This window comes from Candoia aspera, chromosome 6 (genome assembly GCF_035149785.1).
Source record: "Candoia aspera isolate rCanAsp1 chromosome 6, rCanAsp1.hap2, whole genome shotgun sequence".
In the NCBI taxonomy this organism is placed as follows: domain Eukaryota; kingdom Metazoa; phylum Chordata; class Lepidosauria; order Squamata; family Boidae; genus Candoia; species Candoia aspera.
Window position 1 is genome coordinate 25,556,681 of NC_086158.1, and position 26,962 is coordinate 25,583,642.

The 26,962-nt window shown below is 38.7% G+C and overlaps 2 protein-coding genes across 2 annotated transcripts; one reads left to right on the plus strand and one right to left on the minus strand.

Annotated features, from left to right (window-relative positions):
- Nucleotides 1-5,526: 5,526 nt before the first annotated feature.
- Nucleotides 5,527-23,437, plus strand: ERICH6 (glutamate rich 6). Its single transcript, XM_063306573.1, has 13 exons — nucleotides 5,527-5,693; nucleotides 5,840-5,847; nucleotides 8,041-8,079; nucleotides 9,999-10,057; nucleotides 10,252-10,368; nucleotides 13,918-14,016; nucleotides 14,097-14,251; nucleotides 16,238-16,323; nucleotides 18,045-18,208; nucleotides 19,226-19,311; nucleotides 21,070-21,228; nucleotides 22,054-22,285; nucleotides 22,579-23,437. Exons 1-13 carry the CDS (start codon nucleotides 5,614-5,616, stop codon nucleotides 22,837-22,839), a joined length of 1,545 nt encoding a protein of 514 aa, XP_063162643.1. The 5' UTR covers nucleotides 5,527-5,613; the 3' UTR covers nucleotides 22,840-23,437.
- Nucleotides 23,438-25,154: 1,717 nt separating this feature from the next.
- Nucleotides 25,155-26,893, minus strand: LOC134500551 (glucose-dependent insulinotropic receptor-like). Its single transcript, XM_063307891.1, has one exon. It carries the CDS (start codon nucleotides 26,140-26,142, stop codon nucleotides 25,201-25,203), a length of 942 nt encoding a protein of 313 aa, XP_063163961.1. The 5' UTR covers nucleotides 26,143-26,893; the 3' UTR covers nucleotides 25,155-25,200.
- Between the last annotated feature and the right edge of the window lie 69 nt (nucleotides 26,894-26,962).

Sequence of the window (26,962 nt, forward strand, 5' to 3'; positions counted from 1 at the left end):
GCCAGCTAGATACAAACACAATTGTCCAACTGCCTGTCCCACAGGATTATCTGGCGAAAAATTCAGACACCTCCCTTGATCTTTCAATAATCAATCATAATTTATTAATCCTTAGAACCAACCAGTCACACATAGATCCTCAGTCTTTGCAGGACAGAATAATTGCTGTAACTTCAATAGGAAGTGGTCAGCTTTGGTAATAGAGTTCATATAAAATCCCACACTTTTGAATTACCATCCTCCTGAAAAGGCTGATAAATATCTCAATAAAGTTATCCTCATTGATCCTCAGTGCTGTCATTGTAGCATACTTTCTCTATAACCTAAATTCAATTTATTCTCAACACAGTGCACTGGAAGATAGTGTGACAATTCCAGAGCATGGGAGTAGAAAGATGGAGCTGAATGAGATCACAGGAGAGTCACAAGTAGCTACAGGTGTTGTATTACTACTATTTTTGAAATGCAAGAAAAAAGAGTTTCAGCTGGAATATTTAGATACCCTTCAACTTATAGTACAGTTGCTGATGCATATGTATTCCCATAGGCACTCAATTTGGTTACCCTTTGCTTGGTTTCCTGATGTTGTTGCTTATCCTGGCATAATTTGTTCCTCCTTACTTTCTGGAACAGTTTTCTTGAATTTGCTCTGTTTGTTGAATAAGTAGGCCAGAAACGTAGAAGTAAACATACAGGCAGAAGCAGCCCCAGAATGATTCCAATTCAACAGCTAGAAATTCCAGTTAACTTTTAATATATAAATTGAATGAATGAATGAATGAATCATTTGCTAAAAGTGAGATTTCTCAAGGTCTTTGCTGATTAGTCAAAGCTGGTTTCAGGTCCAACCTTGGAGTGGGTATTATCCCTTATATGTGCCAAATGCTTGGAAGAAGGCATTTCTTGCGCCAGCTAGTATCCCAGTATAATCTCTCATAGACATTGCACTAATGGTTTGGCTATATAAAAGCTTATATTTACATTTTTGGTGAAGACACATACAGAGAACAGCTTTTCAGAAGTTTTTTTTTTTTTTTTGAGTTAACTTATTGAAAGGGGAATATCTCCCCCCGCCCCTTTTTTAAATGTATTAGAAGACTAGTGAGTTGTTTTGAAGAGATTTTAATGTACAATTCACATAATGAATACTGTATCTATATTACAAGTAACTCTTTCAATATACATGTTTTTGTTTACTTAAGTGTATAAGTATCTTTATAATAATCCTGCTTGTATGAACAGGTTCTGAAGATCATCCAGGAGGAGTTAAAAGTGCAACTCCCATACCTTCAGTTAGGTAATAATAACAAATATTGTTTGTGTCAGCTATGAGTATGAATGGAATTCACTCAACTATATATTGACTGTGTTGGCAAGTGCTAATTTGAAAGTCTGTTAGATTGGCCTTTCCCCTTCTGGTGAACTGAGTAATTGGGAACTCTTTTGTGACACCATGACCTAGACAGATCACTCTCTGGCTGGATTTAGATCAGTGGTTTGAACTAGTCCTGGTGGGGGTAATGGAACTATAAAAGTGTCCTGTCCCAAGTGACTGAATACACTTTGGGATTTTCCATTTTATTTGTTGCTGTTAAAGTAGAAGCCTTGGATGAATACAGAAAACGCTTAGGCAATATGACCCTAAAGTGTGCATGAGAGGGCCTGCTTTCAGAAGTCTATCTATCAACACGCAGGAGACAGAGTATTTTTCTTACGTAATATATTCCAGTTTTTATTGTTTATCCATGCAAACAGTGGCTCTTGATCTCCAGCCAGATGGAACATTTTAAATTAGTCTGAATAAGATTAAGAAACTAATTTTTGCTATTTTGGCCTTGTGGTTAGGAACAGGCACCTATGTTGCCTGTGGTTTCACTTTCTCTCTAGTGCTATTAGACGGAATGAAATTTGCTGAAGCCCGTAGATCAGTATCAGGATTCCTGTGGAACTACATACAGTACATACTTGCCGATCAGGTTAAGCACCAAAGTACAGCAAAAGGGTATGAAATAGAAAGCAAAAGAAATTAAACACGTGAAATAAGAAAAATGAATGGAAATATAGCTAAATCTGTTTACCCAATACCATTCATTATACTAATCCAGTCCAGTCTGTCATTGCAAGCCATCCTTCTTCTACCACATCGATACACCAATTCATAAATAGCAATTAAAAATATCAATTAAACTAGCCTCCCTCATTCTGGCTAGCAAGTTTCCAATCTTGTTTATAGATTTCATAGGAGTCAGTAAGGTGGAAAATACACACCTGCTGACCTAATGTCTTGGATTCCTTTAGTAATTCGTTTCTTACCTTTGCCTTCAAGAATTAATATATTATCATGCTGTTTCTTGTAGGTCTTCTAAAGAAATCCAAGTAGGAGAAACTAGTGGCATTCCAGATATGACATCAAATATGGTTTCTACAGAGGGAATAATGGGACTGTCCTCCCCAGGTACCACAGAGACCTCAATATTAAGCAAAGGTACTCTGTCTTAATTTCCTCATAAAAGTTCTATAAGTTAAGAAGGCAGATAGTGAGGAATTTCAAAGCCATCACACTGGTCATAGAGAAACTTCTTCAGTATAATTGCATGAATCATTCTTCTCCAATCTAATCTTCTCTCTGGATGTCTTGAGATTATAGTTTCCAGAATTTTCAGCCAGCATCACCGAAGTGCTGTAATACCAAAACATGTGAATCATCAGGAGGATCATCAGTTATCAGTTCCATAAATTTGGTAGTCATCATACTGGCTGGATATAATGTTTATATAGATCTGCCCTACATTATTATGTTAAGTTGGCAGTGTGGCAGACACCCAAATAAAATTTATTCATATCAGAGAATTGAATTAATGTTGACCTTAGGAAGAACTACAGTGTGGCAACCTTCCTTACTGATTTACCTGGCAGTATGCAAAGAAACAGCACAACTGGACTGAACTTTTAGCTAAATGAGTACCAAAATGATGGCATTGAAATACAAGTTTAGCAGGGTTGTGTTAGAATGCATTTCTTTATTTCTTATTGAGATAGCTATAGAATAAAATCCATGTGCAATCAAGTTCTTCATTCAAAATAATGCTTGTGGGAATATTTGACAGAGGAGCCTATTTATCTTGCATGAGGGAGGGGAAGACAGCCATAATAAACAGTGGAGACAAATCTGATTCCATCTGAAGTATCTGAGAAGAAAGAGGGAGGATGGATTTAATTAAAACAAACAGGAACCAAAATTGGTTCTAGATTTTGTTATACTTGGCATAGGTTCTTTTCAAAATCAGTGGGATTTGTTAGTCATATTTAATCTCCATTGATTTCACAGTCTTGATCCAAATCAGTTACAACAATAAACATGTAATGCTTTAAAGACTTAACATGCATTATAAATAGTAATCAATACAGCAAAACTATAACATAAATTATCCTGCATATCACAGATGAAGCTACGAGTTGCCTCATGAGCTGATAGTGGATGACTTTAATGATGAATTTCTTGATTCATAGTTTACTATGAAAATACATCAGAGTTTAATTGAATTATTGATTGATTTTACAGAATATATGCCCCACCCCAATCCTAAAGGGCACTGGACAGCATAACAAAGCAAAACAAAAACAAAAACAAAAACAAAAGCAGTATCAAAAACAAAAAATAAAACACAAAAAGCAAAGGTATAATAAAAGAAATAAAACCCAGTATAGATGCTCACAGTCAGTTGCCTGGGACCAAAAAATTGTGAAATAAAGCAGTTTTAACCTGTTTATGGAATTGCAGTATTTTGGGAGCTGTACTTAATTATGTCAGTTCTGTGTCCTTGCTGAGTCTCGGCCTCCTCACAGGGAATCATGGCATTGGAAGGGGTGATTTAGGTGATTATGTCCAATCCCTGCAGGAATCCATGTTAAAGTATCTCCAACAGATAGTTGTCTTGTCCACTTGAACATATGCAGTGAATGACACCTTATTGCTTCTCTGAATAATTGGTTCCACTACTGAACTGTGCTTTCTATGAGCCTTCCTCCCTGTAGCTCAGGAGTCAGTATACAAACCCCACCCTCAGCACCACTGAAATTCAGCAGCAAAATGATCAAACTTTGGTTCTGTGCTTTTGGGCCATGTTTGTTTGTTTTCAGGTGAGGGTATTAAGGTTGGAATAGTAGCAGCTACCTCCAAGAGAACTCTTGTCCCATTCCTACTCTTGACTCCCACAGAAACAAGCTGAACCCCTCAGACCAAAGCATTGTCTGAAAATTTCAGACATGACCCTTCCAGGATCATTACCATGTCTGCTGACCTCCTGAAGGTTTGGAGTGTGAGTTGCAGACCATCTGTTGACCATCTTCAGGTACTTGAAAAGTGCTATCCTGTCCTCCCTTAGTCCACTTTTCTGCAAAGACAAGAGGGTTTGGGTGGCAAGAAGATATTCAAGATATAGAGATGGGCTAGGGGGCCATCAAAACAGTCTCAAGACAAATGGCCTGTAGGGAGACATTTGTATTTAAATTGTTCATAACCAATACAGAACAAAAGTTTGGTTTCCATATGAATGGCCCATTTGTTTTGTGATCAGGAAGAACCAAGAGCTTTCCAAAGATATTGGGAGGAGTTCGGAGAGAAAGTGAAATCAGCAGGTGAGTATATTAGATGAGTAGCTTTCCAAAAGAAAGTTATGTCATGTTGCTGTTAAGTAACAATATTCCATACTTTAGTGATGTCACTGCCTGTAAGATCCTCTCTTCCAGATGATGGTTGGAAAAGGAAAGAAATAACTTATGTTCCTTCTGAAATTTGTGCTTTAAACTAAAGAGTGTAATTATAGAAGTCTTTCCTCAGCCAGGCACCTAACAGGTGCATTAGCCTACAATTCCCAGAATTCATAGGAACCCAACGTATCTGGAGGGCTCCAGGCAGTTTGTGAAAGGCTGGACTACACTGTGTATGTCTAATGACTTATAAACATGGGCACCTGCTGGGGAACAAGGGAAGTAAAGTGCAAAATTGACCTCATGACTCAAATGCCAAACTCATGTACTAGGGTCAGACTTCAGGACTCAGTGGATAATAGTGGCATTTCTCTGGTGATGTGACTGTGCATGTGGCATCATTGTGGTTTACTGTTAGTGTCACTGCTTTCAGATTGAGGGAAGTACAATCTATCTGGTTTTTTTTTAATCTTTTAAACTTTGCTATGGCTACAGTTTTGTACTCACTGCTGAATTAATTTTTCATGATTGATATATTTATTTTCTTTCTTGTCTTGACTGTTTCTTTGTATGTTTATCAGCTCTTTTCTTGGAAGAGTGCAATAACAAATAAGTATTATTTGTGATCAGAGAAATGTATTATAATCTCGTAGAATAAGAAAGGTTCTATCTTAGCCCAGCCGGTATTAAGGATTGTACTGATCTTAGCATAGAATACTGTCTTATCTGTTGGTAAATTCCTTCCAATATTTTGCTTTTCTGTTGCTTACAAGCAGTGGGCAACAAAGATCATTTTGGGGCATGATACTTTGGAGTTTGTTTGGAGATAACTAATTATTAAATTTGATTACATGATATCTTGTATCTGCTGAAAGGGAGGCATTGGACACCATTGCTGCTGATATGCCTCAGAGACCCTTAGGAATATCTGTCTCAATGCAGACAGATGCAAGCTGGATTTATGATCACATCTACAGAAAAAAGTGTAAGTAATGGTGCTTAAATATTATGTATATTGAAGACATCTTCATTACCTTGAAGAAGGAAAAACTGCTGAACATCAGCTACTTGCTCATCTGTTTGTTTATTCTAACTGGAGTTGCTTTCAGGATCTCAGATTTTTTCACAGTGTTTGCAGTATGATGTGCTTTGATACAGAGATTAGACTGTTTCAACCTGGAACCTTTGGCATGCAAGTACATATTTTACCACCCACCAGTGGTTCCCCATGAAGGTACAGTTAGCTCTTCACCCTAATCAGGGAATGAATTTGAACCCAGGAAATTCATGTTAAGCACAAATCTATAATTCTGAAATTCATCACACTATATATTTAAATTTAGGAGAACAGTTGGAAATCATAATGTTTTTTCTCATTGTCTGGATATCTTTAGACTACTGTGGTATGTTGCTTGGGGGTGTACCATTGAAGACTTGTTGAAAACTTCTTTTGTTCCAAAATTTGGAGCTGGACTGTTATTTAAACATAAAGGAATGGAAGATATGTTGCTAGTTCTGAAACAACTTCACTGGTTGCCACTCTGGTTCTTGATTGCTATTTTTTTCCTAGAAAGTGTCTAGAGTTCAGAAGGACTGCCTACTTCTACTTGAATCTGTCCAAACGCTAAGGCCCTTTTATATTCCATTTTTTAGAGATCAGGCTAATGAAGACCATAGAAGACCCTTCTGAGTTGTGGCATCCCACCTGTAGAATATTTTTCATTGGGAGGATCTTCTGGCATTGAATCTTGTGTGTTGCTGGTCTTAGACAAAAACTGAACATGAATTATAATCTTGTGTGTGCACTGGTATTGTTTTGCTATCCTAATTGTATTTTTGCATTTAAAAAAATACTGTTGTTTTAAATATGAATTGTTAAACTCTGGAAAACAAAATGTTATTAAATCTTTTGCAGGGATTTATCAGGGTTTAAAAATAAGTGTCCAGGCTTTTGACCATTTTGCTTTCACTTTATACACTATAGTCTAGACCAGTGTTTTTCAAACTTGGCAACTTTAAGGGGTGTGGTCTTCAACTCCCAGAATTCCCCAGCCAGCATGGGAGTTGAAGTTCACACAACTTAGGGTTGCCAAATTTGAAAAACACTGGTCTAGAGCCCTCTTCCTCAGTTTCATGCCAAACTTTGCTGACAAGTTTGCTACCAAAAGTCATTCATGTCTAACAATGGCAACATTTGGAAGGAGGATTTAAAGTATATACCTTTATCCTTCCATCCTTTAAAATTTTTTAAAGAATTGTTTTCTTCCTGGCATCACCTACTTTTTGAATTCTGTATCCCTCAGATCATTGAAAAGCAAAGTGAAGATTTGGATTGAAAAAGATGGCCACCTTTTTATCTGGGTGAAAATAAATTCTCCAGTTACTTTGCAAGTCATACATGTGCTTGGCAAACACCCCCCCCCCATCATCTTAAAGTACATAATGAACATATCTTTCCTTCATAACATGGGTACCCAGCATGCAATGCTCACAGGCTGAACTGCAACTTCTGGCAGCCCCCATCAGCCCCAATGCTGAGGGATGCAAGGAGATCTACTTGGGTAACATCTGTATAGCCATGTTTTTCCCCTGTGCAGCTAATCTTCCAATCAACAAGAAAGTGACTGTTTTATTTTATTAGAATGTTTTCTGTACATTAAGTGGTACAATAACAGGTTACTGAAGGAAATCTAAAACTTGTTTAGGGATGGCCAGCTTTTCGTCAGCTATTGTGGAAAGCTGGAGTAGTATTTTCTGAATCAGGAAAATTAGGGTTTAAGTTTTGAGGATTTTTTTTCCCTACTCTATATAGGTTTTTACAGAGAAATGCACAGCAAGCCAAGCACGTGCTGCTCCTTATCAGGCTGAAAGATGAAGTAGGGAAGGTAGTGACAAAAATGTAGGCGGGGCATCCCGTGAAATGGATGTGATTTAATTTTACTGAATGAAGAATTAAAATGAGTAAGCATGTATGATATATGTGCTATCTGTTAACATTTACAGCTCAGTGGCAACTTTGGGAGGGGCTTTAGGGATTACTCAGTTTTTGGGGCTGCAGGAAGCCCTGGGGACTCTAGTTCAAAAGCCTTGTTGTAAGCAGTGCATGCTCTCTCTGCAAATTGCAATCTCATATTGTGGTGCAGTTCTAATTTTTCTGTTTGAAAAGCCCTGCATGGAAGCCAATTAGCCTGTGTGGTTTGGACATTTATTTTCTGCCCTGCTGCTGCCTCTTTTCATCTGCTGTTCTACCTATTTCTAGTCTTCAGGAGGGAGAAAGAGGAGAAAGAATGTTGATAGGATTGGGCTGGCTTTCCCCCCCTTTCTTTTCAGCTCCAAAGGGCAAGCAAAAGGAGCTTCTACCTGAGAATGGTAAGTTGCTCCCCAAAACATCCATTCTTCATTTTGAGATCAATTTTTATTTCTATACTTCTTTGAATCCACAGAATCCTATCACATGAGCTATCAACCTGTGTGTGTACCTAGGAAGTATCAGCACTTTTCAGCCCCTAGGCTACTAGAGAGATCTTAGTCTTAATTCCTATTGAAAGCGGAGGCACTTGCCAGCAGAGAGACTTTGAAGGTTGCTGGAAGATCCTCTGTCTCTTCACTCTATAAAGGCTATGCTGCCATGTTCTGGTCCTGTAATGTCCCAATATGGTTGTCCTTTAAGATTTGGCTTCTATTTCAGCATACCACTTTTGCATTATGTATTCCTGTGGAAAATATAACTCACCCTTTAGAGAGGGCAGTCATTCTGACTGAACCTGAAGCTGTGGAATACAGTTGCACAGCTGCTGTGGAATTATACAGGAAGTCCTCGTTTAGTGACCACAGTGGATTCTGGTGTTAAGCAAAGCAGTCACTAAGTGAAAATCACATGACCGTGACTGTGCTTACAATTTGACTTCAGCTTTCCTTTTTCCCTACTCCCCTGCCCTTTGGAATGCTCACCCCAGCGCTGGGACAATTAGCAAGAATGGAATTAATGTTTGCATTTACATTTATTGGAGAAGAAGGGATTACAAGAGCATAAGCAGACACACAATGGGGGATATATATATGAAGCAATACACCAGTGCCAGTTGTTAGCCTAGTGCGCTCGCAGCCTTGAGCCGCTTAGGAAGCAAGTGTGAAACTGTTAAGGGTCCTGTCAGTGTTAGGCAGCAGGTTCTAATCAGCTAATTAAGGTCACCAAGATGAGCTTGTTAACTCGCAGTTAGCATTTTTTGCACTGCACTCTGGAGAAAAGCAGCTCAGGAAGAGATAGCTTGTTTAGGCAATCATTCTGCGGGGGCGGGGGAGAAAAATGGGTCAGGCACAGGACAATGAATGGTGTTTTGTTAATTTGGATATACAGGTAGTTCTCGCTTAATGACCGCAATTGGGACCGGAATATAGGTCTCTAAGCATAGTCGTTAAGAGAGACTTCACGTGACCACTTTGCTTAGTGACCACAATCCCAGCAATTCCCCTTACCATCATTAAGTGAATTTTACTGGTCTTTAACTGAGGATCCACCCCAATCCAAGCCATTCCCTCCCCAGTCCCAAGCCTCAGTAAGGTAAGGGACTGCCTCCAACTCCCCCACCTGCCTATCTCCTCACCCCCCATATCTGCCCTTTCAGCCACCCTGCACCCTGCCTTGCAGGGAGGCAAGCAGCCCCAGAACCACCCAGCTCTGAGGCTGCCTGCCATGCCCCGGGAAGCTGCAGCCACCCCGGCCCAGTCCCAGTCCTGCCCAGGAGCATGTTCAAAAGGGCTGTTTGGCATGCTGCCATTGAGGAGCTGCCTTTAGCGTTCTTCTTTTCTTTTTCCACAGCTGAAGCCATCCCAGCCCGGCCCGGCAGCCAGGACAGGCACACCTTGTCAACAGTGGAAGGAAGAAGACAGCAAGGTCAGGTGGGGCAGTGAAGCGCAGGGTGGCAGGGGGCCAGAAAGTATGGATGGGAGGGAGGAAGGCAGGTGGGAGGAGTTGCAATGCCCCTGCAATTGTAAGTGCGGGCAGGCTGCCAAGCACCCAAATTTTGATCATGAGACCATGGGGACGCTGCAACAGCCGTATCTTCAGACACCGGTCATAAGTCCATTTTTGCAGTGCCATCATAATTTTGAACAGTTGCTGAACAAATGGTCATTAAGCGAGGACTACCTCTAGTACAATGTGTTACGTGAGCTCAGCCTTTAAGTATTCAACAGTTAAATGAGAGCCTCATATATATTGCTTTAAGATTCAGATCTAAAAAGGAGAATGTACAATTTCCTAACTAGTCCTTATTGTTGATGTCTAGATATCTATGAAGTCATATCCCAAGATCTCAGCTGCTTAGACATTTTGTGCGACACAGAGGTATTGATCATGTGTGGTCTCTATACATTTTTTTTGGAACCTATTCTCATTTTAGTCTTCCTACCTCCATCCCTATCCCCACCTCACACAGTTAAATAAAAACTGAGGACGTTTATTCTACAATGATGCTGCAGGAATATTCTGGACAAGTGGCTTGAGGTTTGCAATAAATTATTTCTTGTTCTTTTTTTAAGTTTAGAGAAGACTTCTTAAAACTGTTTCAAGAATCTCTGCACACAATTTCCAGTGTTGGTCCACCTACTATTCTAGCTTATAGACCAGAGTCATCAAGACAAGATAGTCCCATTGAGGTAATGGCGCTACCCCTTCCCTCATGCATTACTTTGCTCTGTAAATTAATAACTTCATATTCTTCACTGAAATGGGCAATACTATTTACCATTCCCCTTTCCTCTCAGGTAGGGAACAGCAGCTTGGAAAAGGAGGGTGAAGGGGGGATTAGGAGAAATTTTAAGAAGACAGATTGTTTCTCCCTTCCAGTGCCACTGGTCTTCTGGTCAAGTTTCCAGTTTCCCATACTTTGCTGGGAAAAGAATCATGCAAATATATCTTCAGTTTAGCCTGGAGGATCAACCTTTATGCTTTCTGAAGAAGGGAAATAGATATATGCTTCTGCAAGTTCACCTCTTCAGAATGAGTGAAATTGCATGACGGAATGCTCCTCCTCCTTAAAAACTCCATGCTGATGAAAAGCTGCATACAACAGAGAGGAGGGGATGCGTTGCCTTCTATGTGATATGTTCATTTTCTTTCTATAGTCAGATTTCTTTGTCTTCCAATTTATAGTACTGAAGTAATTAACAAATGAAAAATACAAATGCAAACGATAGCATTAAAAGTTCAACCCAGCCTCAACATTTATAAACAGTAATATAAAAAGGAAAAACTAAAAACCCTGAAAGTTGTTACAAACAGAATAACTCCAAGGATTTGGACCATAAAGTCAATTTCGCCAGTCTAAAGTCTCCATTCTGGGCATAATAAAAATGTGAAGTTAATAAGTATTCAGATATGTGGCTCCCTGCTTGCATTCTGACATCTCAGAAGGGCTGCATCACATTTGTTTAATATTTTAGGCTAGCTTAAGTAAATACCTTAAGATATATAAAAAAGACGAATTAAAAAAACTGCGTGTATTTGATAATATTGGGCAATTCATTCTTAGAATATGGGATTGAGGGGAATCTTATCCTTTGACTGCTTCGTTGCTTACCCAGCTTTTCAGAGCCAGTTGTCTCTAACATCCCTAATGTAATTACAAGTTGAATAATTTACAGTTGGTTGTAATCCCTTTAGAAGGAAGAAGGAAAACAAGGCTCTTTCCTACCTCTGAGGTTTGCTAACACTGGATCAGAAGGGGTAAGAAAAAAAGAGCAGCAGTGATGCTTAGCGATTGTGGTGCACAGCTGCCTAACACCATCTGTTCCAAGGAAATTTCAGCAATAACAGATGAAAAAGCACAAAGGGGTTTCCCCCCCCACCCCCACCCTTCCTAGGAGTGGCTCTCATGTACTTTAAGTGTTGTTTACTACAGGACAGAACCAACCCTATCCACATGGCAATCCAGATTTGTGGATTTCATTTTTTTCTGAGAACCGACCTTTTTACAAACTTTGGTTAAACTTTACTGAAAAGTTGTTAGGAATAAGCAAAAGGTCAAGGCAATGTGAGACCAGTTGAGGCTAAGTAAAAACAATTAGCTTTCAAGTTGAAGTTAAAAGACCAGGTTTGCTTCAAAAGCAATCAGATATTTGTGCAAAAATCAGTGATTTGAGATTTTTCTTTTCTCCCATAAGCATAAGACCCAGTTTGGTCTAGTGGTTAAGGTTTTGGGCTAGAAACCAGGAGTCTGCGAGTTCTAGTCTTGCCTTAGGTGTGAAAGCCAGCTGGGTGACCTTGGGCCGGTCACTCTCTCTCAGCCCAACTCCGTGCAATGTAGACTAGCCTCCTCGTGGTGCACCCCGGGCAATGTGACTTGTCAGGGCTAAATAGTCTACATATCTGGCTGCTGGACCTCACAAGTATTTCCCAACAAGAAAAAGCAGCATGAGCACCGAACTATGCCGTATGATTAAAAAAAATGTTGAATAGCCAATAAAATGGGCCAGTTTTTGTGCTTTTCCTTCAGAAACGCTTTTACACTATTCTTTGGACAAGCAAACAGCATTTTCCACTCTGCCAGTGAGCTTCCTTCCCTAATTAGCCATGCAACTTTCCGTTAAACTGCAGGCCTACATCTTTGTTCAGTGAATGGAATTCTCAATCCTTGTAGTTGTGAGTGAATGAGATGGCCAGTCTTAAGTTTTCTATGTACATGTGGTCTATATATTATTCATGACAATCCTCCCAATTTTAATATTACCGCCTGCTGATCTATTACAGCAGCAACATGCTAAACCTCTACAATCTGTTTTCCTCCTCTCAGAAAACACTGCAAAGCCAAGTCACTGCTCATTTTTTGATGCCATTTTGTTTAAGTGAAGACTGAAATGTTTATGCCCAAATGATTTGCCATCAACCTTAAAGCATTGGTAATAATCCAGAGTCCTTAAAATGAGACTTCCCACTCACCCAGTCATCCATTACTTTGAGCTGCCTACTCTAGTGTTGTGTCAGGTGAATTTTACGGTCCTATTTTTTCTATTTTATACTCAGAGATGCTTACAATAATCTGTGACTGAGAGTAGAGTTGTATATTAAGATATATGTACATTTTCTGATCATCCCACCCATGTGTTTATATGTGTGTTGATGAAATACACATTTATTTATTTAGTGTTTTGTTTCAAGAAGATACAGGGTCAGGATATATATTATTGTGTGGTTTCTACACCTGGCCGCATCCATGACAGGTTCATGTTGACGTGAAGGAAAGGCTGCAAAAAATCATAGGCTTGTATCAGAATATCTCACTTTCTTTACAAGCTCAAAGCCATTAGCAATGGACAAGCCATATTCAGTAACATCAGTTGCATATAGAGGCATAAAAACAAAAACTTAATTAAAAAAGAACATAAAAAGAAGTACAATTTCTCTGCAAATCCATTTAAAACAGTACCTTTATATACATGTATATTTAAAGATAGCTTTCCCCAACCTGGGTACCCTTTAACTCTCAGTCAGCATGGCCTTTGCTGAGAAATCTGGGAGCTGAAATCCACATCCCTGGAAGGTGCTCAGATTGGGAAAAAGTATATAGTATATATAATAAAGGCAGGTCACTTTTTACTCTAGTCACATTTCAACTGTAACAAATCCCATCAGTGAATCTGGGTTCCAAAGCAGGCCAGCTAAGAAATCCCAGGGTGAAGTAGAAGTGTGGGCACAGGGCAATATCTGCATCCATCCGAGAGGTTTCCCTCCTGCAAGAATAAGTTGCAAGCAGCCCACAAGCCTGTTTTGCAACCTCCAGAACCCTCTTTGCTGTCAAAATTCAGTGGCCCTTTTGTGGTTGAATCACTGCCAGTTTTCAGCATTAAGCTTTGAAAAAGCTTAGCACACCTTAAATGGCTGAAACTTACCCCAAAGCAATCCCCAAATCTGCATTACATTTCCAATGTTGTTGCTTCACTTAACCAATGAAGAGAAATATCATCATCATCACCACCATCAACCTTAACCTCCTTCTGAAGGGACAGAATGTTCTGATGTGGGGAGCCAGAATGGATACTTTAGGGGAGACTGTTCCAGTCTGGGAGTGGGTATAATTAACTTCTTCCCTCTATTGATAATTGGAGAAAAAGTATGTCACCCCATGTCAACCCAGGCTATGAATCCTATCATTTTGGTCTTGATAAATGTTACAAGGCTTTCCAAAATGCCCCTTTTCTTCTCTGTAGGTTCAGAAGGAGTATCCAGAAACCTGTGAATTCTGTGGCAGCCCCCTGAGGTACTACCCTTCATTTGAAAGTCTGGAACACATTGCAGAATGGGGAAATGTAAGTAATGAGAGCAAATTCTCCTAATTGGGTCCAAGGTCCACCTGTCCAGCTGGTAAGAGCAGGACCTTGCTTTCCAGTTTTTCTGTTGCCAGCAATGCCGGGAGCTTCATGAGTTCATTGTCAGTGAAAAAGCACGCTGTCCAAAGAAAATTGAGTTGATTGATATTGCCCCTCATCAGGCCCATGGAAGTGAAGCTGAGAGACAACAGGCCAAAGAAAGAGCTCGACAGAGGTATGGCAAACTGGGTGATACATATTTGAGCCCTTAAGATGGCTTTGGGGAATATTGAAATCGGAGGCCTTAAGGCTACCTGTGCCTCTGAAAGCTTTGCATACTTCCTGCAGAAATCTCTAGAAGTTGTTACCAAAGTTAATGTACAATGTGACAGAAGAGGGGAAATAACTAATTACAAAGCTGAAGAATAATATTAACTATGCTGAATTTTAATTAATTTAAATGAAATCAAATAAATTTCATTTTTGATCTAGCTTCACCCACTTATTTTTTGGAATGCAATCTATAGTATGCAGCTTAAAGGTTGTATAGTTCTTATCTCCCACAAAATGGGCCAATTTAAACCATGATTTGCAGTGCAAGGAGCAAGAAAGGAAGTCAGGAGGAAATGTAGTTACATTGGGTTTTATTCCACCATGAGTTAAGAAAGTTCAGAGAAAGAAAATTTCCCTTTATCCTCTCTCTTTGAAGCTTAAATGAGCTCCCCAAAAGTTATCTGAAAGACAGATGGCTCTCCAGTTCAATACAAGATGTAGGCCTTGGGATCCTGCAATACGTTAACTTAAGGATGCATATCTAAGGAACTTCAACCATATCTCTTCCCTCAGACAGGAGGTCTCATAATCCAGTAGAGAAACCTTCAAGGGAGGTTGGAGGTTGTGGGTGGATGGAAATTATTTTATCATGAACTTCTTTAACTTACTTATGGGTCCTAGCTTTTGGGTTTATGATAGATATTATTAATGCATAAGATCTGGTCCAACTCATTAAGCTTTAACCAATCTCACACATATAGTGAAACTCTAATGACCATAGTTGTTAAAGAAAAGATGTTATGGAAAAAGATAAATGGAAGCATAAAAGCTTATTTTCTTTAGTTATAATTATGTGCCAGAGAGCATTTAATGCTCTTAGAGTTGCTGGGGAAGAAGAGGCCAAACCCTTGGCCATTCCAGTATGGGATGCTGCAAGGCTCAGCCTTGTCCCCCATGTAGGGTCTAGTATCATCAATATGCTGATGATACCCAGGTTTATATTTTGATCTCAGGCTAAGCAAGAAATGCAGTGGAGAGTCGTGATGCAGGCTGAGATGTGCAAATCAGACTAAGACTTAAACCTAGCAAGATGGTGCACTATTGGTGCAGAAGCCCTCTGGTTCCATATATTGCTCCAGATAGAATTGCACTTCCCCTGAAAAGTTGGTATGCAATTTTGGGGTTCTCCTGGACTCACAGGTTCTATGGAATATCCAGTGGAAGCCAAGTCCAGGAGAGTTTTTGGCCAGCTTCATCAAGCGTGCCAGTTGCACCTTTCCTGAATCAGGAAGTGCTGAAAATAGTGATTCATGCCATTGTCTTATCTCAATTAGACTATGGAAGTTAGTCTGCCCTTGAAGACAATTCAGAAGCTGCAACTGGCACAGAACACAGCTCCTTGCCTTCTGACCAGCAGTAACCGGCTTAGTAGAATAACTTCTATTCAAGAGCTGAACTGGCTGCCAGCAGGCATCTGGGCCCAAATCAAGGTGCAGGTTGTAACCCATAAGGCCCTCTATAGGTTCAGCCTCACTGCCTTGTTGCCATGGATGCCTACCCCTAAAGAGTTGGGATGGGGACCTGGAGATGGCATTCTCACTGACAGCCCCCTCACTTTGTAACAGCTTGTCTTATGAGGTCAGGCTAGTCCCTACCTGTTATCCTTTAGGAAGCAGGTTAAAACTGTTGCCTTCCACAAGGCCTTTAGGGAGAGAGATTTTATTGGAAGACCACAACAGATATTTTAAAAGATTTTAATCTTTTACTGATGTTATGGATGTTTTAATGTATGCAGGTTATAAGCTGTCTAGAGTTGTTCAAGTAGGTGACATACAAGTAACTGTGATAGATAAATATTAGATAGATAGATAGATAGATAGATAGATAGATAGATAGATAGATTTTTAAAAACCAAGAAGTTAATGCCCAGCACACTTTAATGTTGCAGGCTCAGAGAGAGACAAATGGCAAAAGAGTTTGCCTTCATGGCAGCAGAAGAGGAAAAAAGTGCACTTCCAGTACATGTCCCTGAATGTAAGTTGGATTATTCAACTGCTACTTTTGTTTTTGTTACTTTGTACGGAAGAAAGAATTATTCTTATTCCATATTCGCTCTTAAACAAGAATTGCTCAAGTATGTATTCAGGGTTACAGTTACGTGGTCTAGAGCATACCATGTGAGCCCTGGGGTGGAAATGAAGCCTACTGTGCTCTGCACACTAAGCCTTTTTCTGAATTTTAAAAACTTTGACTGGCCCAAAGTTACTCAGTGCATTTCCAAGGCTGAGGGTGGACTGGAACCTAGATTTCTCTATACTAGTCCACTACCTTCATCACTACAGCATATTGACCCTCATGGATTGATTGGTTTTATTCAATTTGGATGCCACCCAACTGTGGGCAGATCACAACAATTAAAAAAAAACATTAAAAACGGCAAAATACAAAAAAGTAACTACCAGAAATGCAAAAATTACTACAAAATAATCACAAGATGACAATCCAACAACAAAGCAGACAGAAAACATCACATCAGGGGAGTCCCATTCCCCACTACTTCAAGGCCTGGGTAAATAGGCAGGTCTTTGAGACTTTCTAGAACCGCATCAGGATGGGAGCCATATGGATCTCAGGGTTTCAGCACATCTTTGGTTATAATGCAGCTAGAAAACAGTTCTTGTGTTTCTAGTTGTACGGAGAAAACGAAATCAATTGTAGTTGCCAACTCTGCACAAAGGAAACATTTCTCTGTAGCATGCCCCCAACAATGTCCAGCTATGGGATTAATAGTAGACTAGAAGAATGACTAACCAAAGAATTGGAAGGGGCCATTTAGAATCCAACCATCTGCTTTGTATTGGAATACAAATTGAAGTATTCTTGATGGATGGCTGTAAAGTCTCTGCTTGAATACATCCAGTGAAGAGTCTTTACCTTTCTGGGTAATTGGTTTCATTGTTAAATAGAATTGTACACCTACCATGGCTGTCTTTAAAAGATAAAACATGGTGGATAGACCTATCACCAGCTATTTATTTTGTTGACGCCATTCTCAGTATGTCCCAGTATCAGTTACTGAGTGGAAAGCAACAGCACCAAAGAACTAGGGCTGTTCTATTATCTCTGGAGTTTTCCTTGAAATCTCTGGGTTTCTCTTAATCTCTGGGTTTCATCCTAGATTTCGTGATCCCTTGATTCTGAATCAGCATCCCTTTGTTAACATACCTGAATGAGTGGTTTAAAGTTTTTAGTATTGTTTTATTATAATTGTAATTTTTAACTCTGATTTTGTTTGATATTGTTACAATAGTTTGCTATAATTTTGAAAACTGCTTGGGTTTCATTATAGTAATTTTTTGAGAGCCAGTCTGTATCTTCCTACTAAAGGACAGATTTTAATATCCAGTTAAATTAAAAATAGTTTCCTGTAATGGTGTTGAGTCTGCTATTGTACAGCTATCAGATCCAATATTTAAAACTTATTGTACACATGGTAGTATAGGCACTTCCACTACTTTGCTGTTGTTATTTATTGAATGTATATGTTGCCAACTCCATCCAGATTCATGACAACTTATGCAAAACAGTGCCATTATACAAGAAAAATGCCACTCGTACTTTTTCCCCTAATAATACCTTGGGTACAATCCTACAAGTCAAGAGTTGATCACTAAAAATCTGACTAAGGAAATTAGCTTGTTATTCTTAAGTCAATTAATCACCATTTAACAGTTATTTAATATTCTATTCTGTAGACAATAAACAGCTTAGAACACTTTCCTTCTGCCTGTCTCAAGAGACACCTTCTTCAACAAGCTGGACACGAATTCCTCAGCCAATAACTGAAGAAGCAGAGTCAGTGATACCAGACAACACATACAACATCTCTTGCTGTGATTTCACTATTGCAGGTGGAAAGGTAAAAACTGTTGATTTTATACACTAGAAGCCAATTTTTGAATTTTACATTTCCAGCATAAAACAATTTTGTATAATAAAACCATGCAACTTTTTTATAGCTGAGGGTCAAACTTTCAAAGCAGCGTGCTTTGTGCCACATGCCAATATATGTGGGATCAAGACCAAGGAATGGCTAGGACCATGACAAAAACTTAATTTGAATTTTAAACATGAAATAAACATAGCATATTTATCTATATAGTTAATAATTTCCTCTTTATAACATTAAAAATTACAACACTTTTAACAATTCTTATAAAGCAGGCAGTGCCTGGAAATTAAGGTGTGCAAGCAGCCCTGGTAGCAATTGTGAACCCACTTCATGGATTTTGCTTATATCTCATCTTTGAATATGGGAACCAAAATAATCCATTTCAAATGGGGAACTGTATTTCAGAATACTCTGCCTACAGTATGGGGCAAAAAAATAGCTTTATTTGTAACAGGGCCCTCTCATTCTCCCACCACCACCACATTTGGGACATATAAAAGACTGTGTGTTTGGGAGTCAGACAGACATTGCTAGCCACTGAGGACAATAATAGGACAGACTGCAAATTGAGTATCTAGCTTAAGGCTGCATCTTTAAGTTGTCTCCTCTCTCATTTTCTTGGTTTAAGCTTGTCATTTAGCTGCTGGTACATTCAGGTTTATATGTTTGTCTACATCAGTGTTTCTCAACCTTGGCAACTTTAAGATGTGTGGACTTCAACTCCAGTATTCCCCAGCCAACGTTGAGAAACACTGGTCTAGATAATAACATACACATAGCCATAAAAGAGCATGTAGTGCCACATGACCCACTTAGTCAGTTAGTAAGCAGCCACTTGTTGTAGGGTGGAAGATGCTAAAAGGAAAAATGAAACTAGAATTCTAATTATCTCTGCCTTATTATTCTCCTTCAGTATATTGTCTTGCTTTTTTGAATTCCAAAGGGAAACTGTAGTCTGCATGTTGTTCTTTTTTTCATGTACAGTTAGTGAAAAACCAATTCTTACAACAGTACTACAAAAATGGTGTGAAGTTCCTTACCATGTTTCCGGACGGTACTGCACAAATATTGTATCCTTTTGTGATATACTGTGTTCAGTGGAACTGGATCAGAGCCAAAGGGCTGCAGCAAAATAGTCTGCAGCAAGGTTGCCAAATGTCTTTAGGATGACAAGCACAACTACACTGTTCTGTTCCTGCTGTACTTGGTAGTGACCTTATTTTATTTTATAGCCACCTTAATATAAAACAATAATCACTACAGCTAAGAATAAAACGACTAAAATGCACTGACCTGGAACAATCAAACCTCTAATGCAGCATTTCTCATCCTTGGCAACTTTAAGATGTGAGGACTTCAACTCACATCGTAATTCAGGGAGATAGTCCTCACATCTTAAACTTGCTAAAATTGAGAAACACTACTGTTATGTTACAGCTCCTCAGGCCCAGGATTCATAGGATCCCTTCTCCAAGGTTGGAGGCAAGGCTACAACTTCACAGGCAATAATCCAGTACCAAATTCTGCCTACTGATCCCTGTCATCCTATTTCTGATATCAAAAATCCAAGAGTGTAGTGGGAGCTAACAGTTCTTAGCAAAATAGAGGCACCCCATCCAAATTCATTCACTCATTCATTCTCTCTCTCTCTTTCTCTCTAAGCATGTAGTATCTGGAATCCTGGATTTTACCTGACAAAAAAGCAGATGGAAGTTACAGAGACCCCCCAACACACACACACACAGAGAAAGAGAGAGAGAGAGCTCTCATAGAGCTACTCACAGCCTTTGCTGATGCCGAAAAATGGAAAAGGGCATTTAAGAGTGGTCTTAAGTCTAACGTGAGAGCCAGTTTGGTGTAGTGGTTAAGGCATCTGGCTAGAAACCGGGAACCTGTGAGTTCTAGTCCTGTCTTAGGCACAAAGCCAGCTGGGTGACCTTGGGCCAGTCACTCTCTCTCAGCCCTAGGAAGGAGGCAATGGCAAACCATTTCCAAAAAACCTGCCAAGAAACCACAGGGACCTGTCCAGGCAGTCTCTGAGAATCAGACATGATTGAATAGATAAAAATAAAAAAATCTAGGGCAGATTTGCACTGTGCCTTACTGGAGTCTAATTCATTATTTTAGGCAGTAGAATTTATTAGATTAGCCTTTTATCAGCATTAGAGCCATCCAGATTTGTTGACTTCATCACCCAGAGTTCCCCAGCTAATATGGCTGAAAGTCCTGGAAGTTGTACTTCATGCATCCAAATGGGGCGAGGGCAAGTTGGGAAGTGCTGGGCTAGGTGTTATTTCAGGTCCCTTACAATTTTACAGTTCTGCAGTATCTTGAGCCCTTAAGAGGTGAATAAGACCGTGATCAGCTCCTTGAATCAAGCTGGGAAACTGTTATCAACTGTAATCAACATCTTGGCAAACTTGAGTTTCTAGCCATAGAAAGGATTGTTTTATAAGCTACCACTACCCTGGTGAAGGTGTCATTTTCCTGATGTCCATACTGTTGTACCAGTGCAAAATCAGGGAGATGGTTTTGATATTGGGACAGAACTGTAACACAAGTTCAATCTCTGAGGTAGCTAAATCCATTCTGTTTAAGACTATTTGCTGTTTGTCTAGACAGGGAAGATTCATGCTACATCTGTAAAACAGAACACAAGGCGTGAATGTAAGAACTGTAGGTAATATATGCGAAAAGGGGGGTGGTAACCAAGATTCCCCCCCCTTCCTCCAGTCAGAAATCCACTACTGTATACCATTCATACATCTGAGACAGCATGCCTAAGCAAGCAAAGGGGTAGGGAAAAAAGACCTTATCTACATGTACAGCTATCCATCTGGAAATCTGGCAATTATTGTTGTACGGAAGAATGAAAACACAGGGTACATTTGTATAGTCCAAGAAGACAAGCATGAGAAGGCTGAAATCCAAGCAGTATTTGACTCCTGTGGGAAAGGAACTTGTTATCATCCAAACAGAATTGTATGGTAAATTAATTTTAATTAGAGAAAGGGTTTCATTTTGTGCTCTAGATTTTGTATTTCATATTTAGCTATGTCATATTTAGTGGGTAGGAATTCCATTGCTTCAACATATGCGGTGTTACTAAAAACACCCTTTTGTGATTGGTACCATGCTCAAGTTGTACAAAATGCAACTATTTCTAACTAATAGGTGGTAAATACAACATACTGTAGTTTTCTCATAAATCCATTAGCTATTTTTTTCCTTGAAATTGCAAAATTTATAAATTTGCAAACCATTTCTGAAGTGTGATTGCTGACACATCACATGTGCTTTACTGCTGTTGATGTAGAAAAGGCAGCATAGCATAATTCAGTTTTCTCAGTTCACACATAATGCCAACACATAAACCATGGTTTACAAACAGTGGCTTAGATTTGTGTTAACTGCAATTGTTTTTGTAAATGATCACAATCTAGATAGCTTGTAATATTGTCCACTGATCTCAGTTTATAATTCATTTTCCCCTGCTATCATGTGCATGCATATTTAGACTACTCCATACCTCTTATCAACTAAACGTTCATAAGAAGCTTCTGATGTAACAAACAGAAACGCCATTGTTTTCATTATAATGGGCTAACTTGGTTACCATTCTGGAAACAATTACATATTGCAGCTTTTTTTTTTTTTTTTTTTGGCTGTGTACACAGTGACTCTTTAAGAGTTTCTTGGGATGATAAGGCAAATGATCATAACTGCGCTGAACCTATCTTCATAATTTTTATATAGGGTATGTTAAGATTTGCAGTCCAAAGATACAGTCAGTTTATTTTTCTCCCTTTTAGGATAAATATTACGATTCGTGGAGGACATTACTCAGATCAAGCTGGCAACAAAGTGAAAACATGGATTTGGCCCAACAGTCTACAGAAGCACAATCCCCGTGTATCATTTAAACCAATCTTTCTATCCTTGAACCTTAACGTTGGTGTCAGGATACTTGGGCAAGATAAAATTGCCATTTCTTTTCTTGCAATGGGAAAACAAGCAAAAATCAATGTAGGAACCAAGGTGGAGGTACTTCATTTAGAGGAACTAATGTTTACCTGTCCTTACAAGTCCCAGTTAAGCAGGACATGGAATTGTTTTGGGTGAAAACCTTTAGGGAAATATGAAAATTAAAGGTTTATTCAAAATTGATCAAGTTATAGTTTTCTACAACTCCATCAATTAATCTGTATAGCCATTTTATATGATTTAAATCAATAACCACACTGTTTTCATTCCTGTACAACTCACTGAATTTCTGCTAGTCACAGGTGTGCACTTTGGGCACTGCATTAACTTCCTTTTTTTTTCTTTTCTTAAAGCCACTTGCTGAACACCATCCATGGCCAAAGTACATAGCTGAAGATGACCTTCTCCTCTTCGCCAATCGATTAAAGATTCTTCGCATCTTTGCTAAACTGCATGGATATTTAGACTTCCCTGCCAGTGACTGGTGGACTAAACTGGAGGTCCCTTCATTTCTTTTGAAACGGACTTTGAAGTTAATATATCTTTGTAACGAATGTGAAATAAGCTGTGCTCTGGATCGCTTAATAACAGCAATATTAAATTCACCAGCCTGATCAATAGGATGTTGATTGAACAGTGTGCTGAAGTCACTTGCTCCTCTGTTTAAAATATTTATTAATCTGTTGAATTCTGTAAGCAAATGTAAATGTCTTTAATATTTTTATGTATGCTTAAAACATACTATATATGGGTATTTTCATGGATTTTACATGTAGTGTTAGAAAAATACAAGTATGAAGCTAACTTTAGTAAGAAGACTGAATTATATGCCATAGGATTCAACAGCTGTGCATAAAGTTCTAGATCCGGATTTTGCTGTGGTAAAAATTCCATAATCCTTTTAAAGCCATGCCCTTATACTAACCCACATAATTCATCTGTAAAGTTTTGATTTCTCCATACTTCCTCTTTAAGGAAGATGGTAAACAAAACAAAAACGGTGGACTGAGAAGGAAGATGCTGCTCAAGCCATAGGCTTGCATATAGTTACAATCTTGATGGAATTAGACCCTATCAGGTACTGACATGGTTTCATGTTACATCTAAGATTTTTGTTGGAAAAAAGAAAGATTTGTTGTTCCCAGTGTTTGAAATTAAACTATCCAATCATTACTCAGACCCATGTCCATCTTTGGGAAAACACATAATATACCTTTATTAAGTAAAAAAGCAGTAGAGGGGGGAAATGATTGTTTTATATTAACACAGCTGTCTTGTTGATAAACAACCCTAGTCTTGATATATTAATAAAGCTTTATCTACTACTTGGAGGAAACTATTTTCTGAGGATGTAAGTTCCAGGGTCAGAAAGTATTAACATTTTTTCCCTTCCTGTATAGAATGCTGGTGCTGTTATCTTCCAAACTGCAGAAAAAACATAGTTATGATCATAAGCAGGAAAAACTCAGTTTGGCTAGGCATTTCAGAATCTCAAAATAATGTGTAATTGTTCAGGTTCTATAAAACTCTTCATGATCTCTTGACCCCCATTTCATGACTTGTAAAGGTACTATCAGCATAGGTAAATTTCAGATTCCACTTATGTATTATATGTGTAGTGATGAATCCTCAACTTTATAGATGATTTTTATAGAAGTACTTTCTACTGCCATTCCATCATCCAGTCAAGGCATAATGTTACAAACCAATTTTTAGACAAAAAAGCCATGTGAACCCTTGTTTATCCATCTTCTAATCTCTCCTTTTCGTTTTATAAGGAAATGGACTGTTGGAAACAGACACGTATAATAAATTATGCCCTCAGAGCAGCAGATCAGGAATTAAAACAATGTAATTAATATGGTAAAGCAGCAGCAAAGGTGGTAGGGCATATAATTAAAAGGTGGAACTGGAATGACTTTTATTTATTTTCTGTTCATTAAGCTTTTCATCAAAGTAACTGTACCAAGAAATCAGTTAATAAAGCAGTATAAAAACACAATTATGCATCGAAGTTAGCTTTAGGTTATGTTCCTATGGACACTTCCCTGGCAGTAAGCCTCATTTAAATTAACGGGCTTTATTTTTGAGTGGGATTGGACTCGTATGAGAAGTTCAGTATATTACCAAAGTGCAATTTGCAGAAGCTCTGTTTCTTTATTCATTTTTCCTCCTAAGTTTACTTTATCTTCTCTATATTTACTTAAAACTGCCCAAAAGCAATCCAAAGGAAGCTAACAATATAAAAAAGAAACCATATAAATGAAAACATAAAATAGCAACATAATCATGAAAAAGGCCCATCCCAAAATATGCCAGACAGGTTAAACTGGTCTCAACTGCTTTCGGAAATAGCAGTAAATTATCAGAACCAGACTGTACAAGTCAAATGGACTTCATATGAAGGAGAATTCTAGATCATAGAAATAAACAAATGGATCTGTCTCACATAGCCTAATGCTACATTTCAGAGGCAGTTATGGGAGGAACTGTATTTCAACTGTGGGTTTGGGATTATAACCTAATTGGTGTGTAACCTAATATTCATACAGCATGTCTTCTAAGTCAAAGTACTTCAGAAAAGTTCTCATTATTAAGAAAAGTGTATATGGAAGGCTTGATTTTAATATGCCACTATTGCTGATGGGTGGTTAAAGCTAAAAAGCTATTTTTTTGCTCATGGGCTAGTTTGCAAATTCAAGTTTTAACTAAGATTAGACCCAGGAATATCCAAGTAATTTGAAATTACTCTTCTTTTTTGTTGGAACTGTTCTGAAATTAAACAGGCTTGTATACTGAGAGAAAGAGTCAGAAAATGACCATCAAGCTCTTAACCCTTTTAAAGAAGTGGCTTTAATTTCCTCTACACTGGAGATTGAAAATACTGTTCTGAAATTTGAAGAACTGATGAAGGGAGAAGAGGCAGAAGTTAGATGAGATTAATTCCATTTTATAAATCCTTTACACAAATAATTTCACATTCTAGTATTGGAATTGGCCATTGCTAAATCAATAGACTTACATGGCTTTAGTTGTCCTTTTCCCTTACATTTCATAAGCCTGGCGAACTCAGTCTTTATATCCTTGTGGTACAATGAATACACAAATGGATTTATCAGCGAATTGGTTTCTCCTAGAAGATACAAAAAATCCCTCAACAGTGGGTTCAGGCTGCAAGATTTACAGGTAGCTTTCACAATGGCCGTCCCATAATAAGGGCCCCAAAATACAACGAAGCAAACAGTCACCGTAAGGATAGTCCTTAGAGCTTTGAAATAGCAGAGGTGAGCAGAGGGGATATCTGCATGCAAGCAGGAGCGCTGGATCTGCTTATGCTGTAGATAGGCAACCTTCCCTACTGAGATATGCAAACACACCAAGCTTAACAACGCAGGGATGAAAATGCCGAAAGAGATTATGAAGAGGTAGTCACTTTTGGCAGCAGACAGGAGCCCACAATTACCTTCAAAATTCCTCTGCCGCAGTCCTGAAGAAATAAGTGGCATGTGACCCACCAAGAAGGAAAGAACCCAGAGGACTACAAGAGAAAGGATTACACGTTTCTTGCTCATGAGGGAGGGGTAATGAAGGGGCAGCTTCACTGCCAAATACCTGTCCAGAGAAACCAGGAGTAAGGTGAGAATGGAGCCAATACAAGGAGTAATACCCATGCAGATCCTCATAAGACAAAGAAACAGATTTGTTTCAAACAACACATCTGATGCATCATCCAAAGCATCCACAATGCACATCACACCCACAAGCAGATCAGCAGCTGCTAAGTTGAGGATGAAGACATAGTTTCTGCTTGATCTCTTCTTCTTCAGCCGACAGATGACAATGATTACCAGCAGATTAGCAGATGGGATGAATATACTTAAGATGACATGTAGCAATGCATAAACAATAGTTGGCATCTTCTTTTAGTAAACTGGTGGATCCATTAGGTTTAGATGTGCCTTGCATATGCAAACTGTATCAAATCTTCATGAAGCTATATCATTTTAGGAGTAAGTATGCTTTCCAATCACCAAACTGTTTAGTCACAGCAACAAGAACTGAAGATCTCATGGTTACAATCCTTGCCTCTAATCAGATAGTTTTCTTCAAATTGATGGATATTCTGCTCCAACATCTCTGTTGTCAATTTCCTATTTTTCTCTTGCCAAATTCATGATACTCTTCCACTGCCAGAGACACATCTGAAGACACATGGAGGACCAAAGTCCTGCCAGATAAAAGCTTCACGCAAAATAAACTAATTGGCTGAAATGGAAGGGATGCAAAACAGCCTGGAAGCAGATTTGTTTGATTTCTGAAATTCTCTGATGCAGAAAGATAAGGAGTTTAGCAAACAAAAAGAGACACTGCAATCTCAGTACCATTAGACATCTAAAGGTGTGTGGCTGTTTACCTTCTCCATGCATTAAAATGATCTTGTGTGATGAGGCAACCAATAGACATATAGATGTCCATGGGGTCCCTGGTTATTGGATCCTAGGAGGAAAACTCTTTGGTTATTACAGAGACCCAAAAAAGGTAATTTTCCCCAACTAAGCAGGGAATGGATATTGTACTTAAAATTGGAATGTAAATTAGAAAAGGTTGCTGGAATGCAAGCTGTGTAACTTGCTTGGGTTCAGGGGGATTATTAAACAAACGATTAGGAACACAACATTTAATTTATTTATCTTTATTATTTTTATAAATAACTCAAGGCGGCAAACATACCTAATA

Excerpts from the sequence above, each read along its gene's own strand:
- ERICH6 (XM_063306573.1), top strand. The coding sequence starts at position 5,614 with ATGCCTCAGAGACCCTTAGGAATATCTGTCTCAATGCAGACAGATGCA. Across the intron at positions 14,252-16,237 it reads AAAGAAAGAGCTCGACAGAG|GCTCAGAGAGAGACAAATGG; the intron begins GTATGGCAAACT and ends TTAATGTTGCAG. Across the intron at positions 22,286-22,578 it reads ATGTAGGAACCAAGGTGGAG|CCACTTGCTGAACACCATCC; the intron begins GTACTTCATTTA and ends CTTTTCTTAAAG.
- LOC134500551 (XM_063307891.1), bottom strand. The coding sequence starts at position 26,142 with ATGCCAACTATTGTTTATGCATTGCTACATGTCATCTTAAGTATATTC.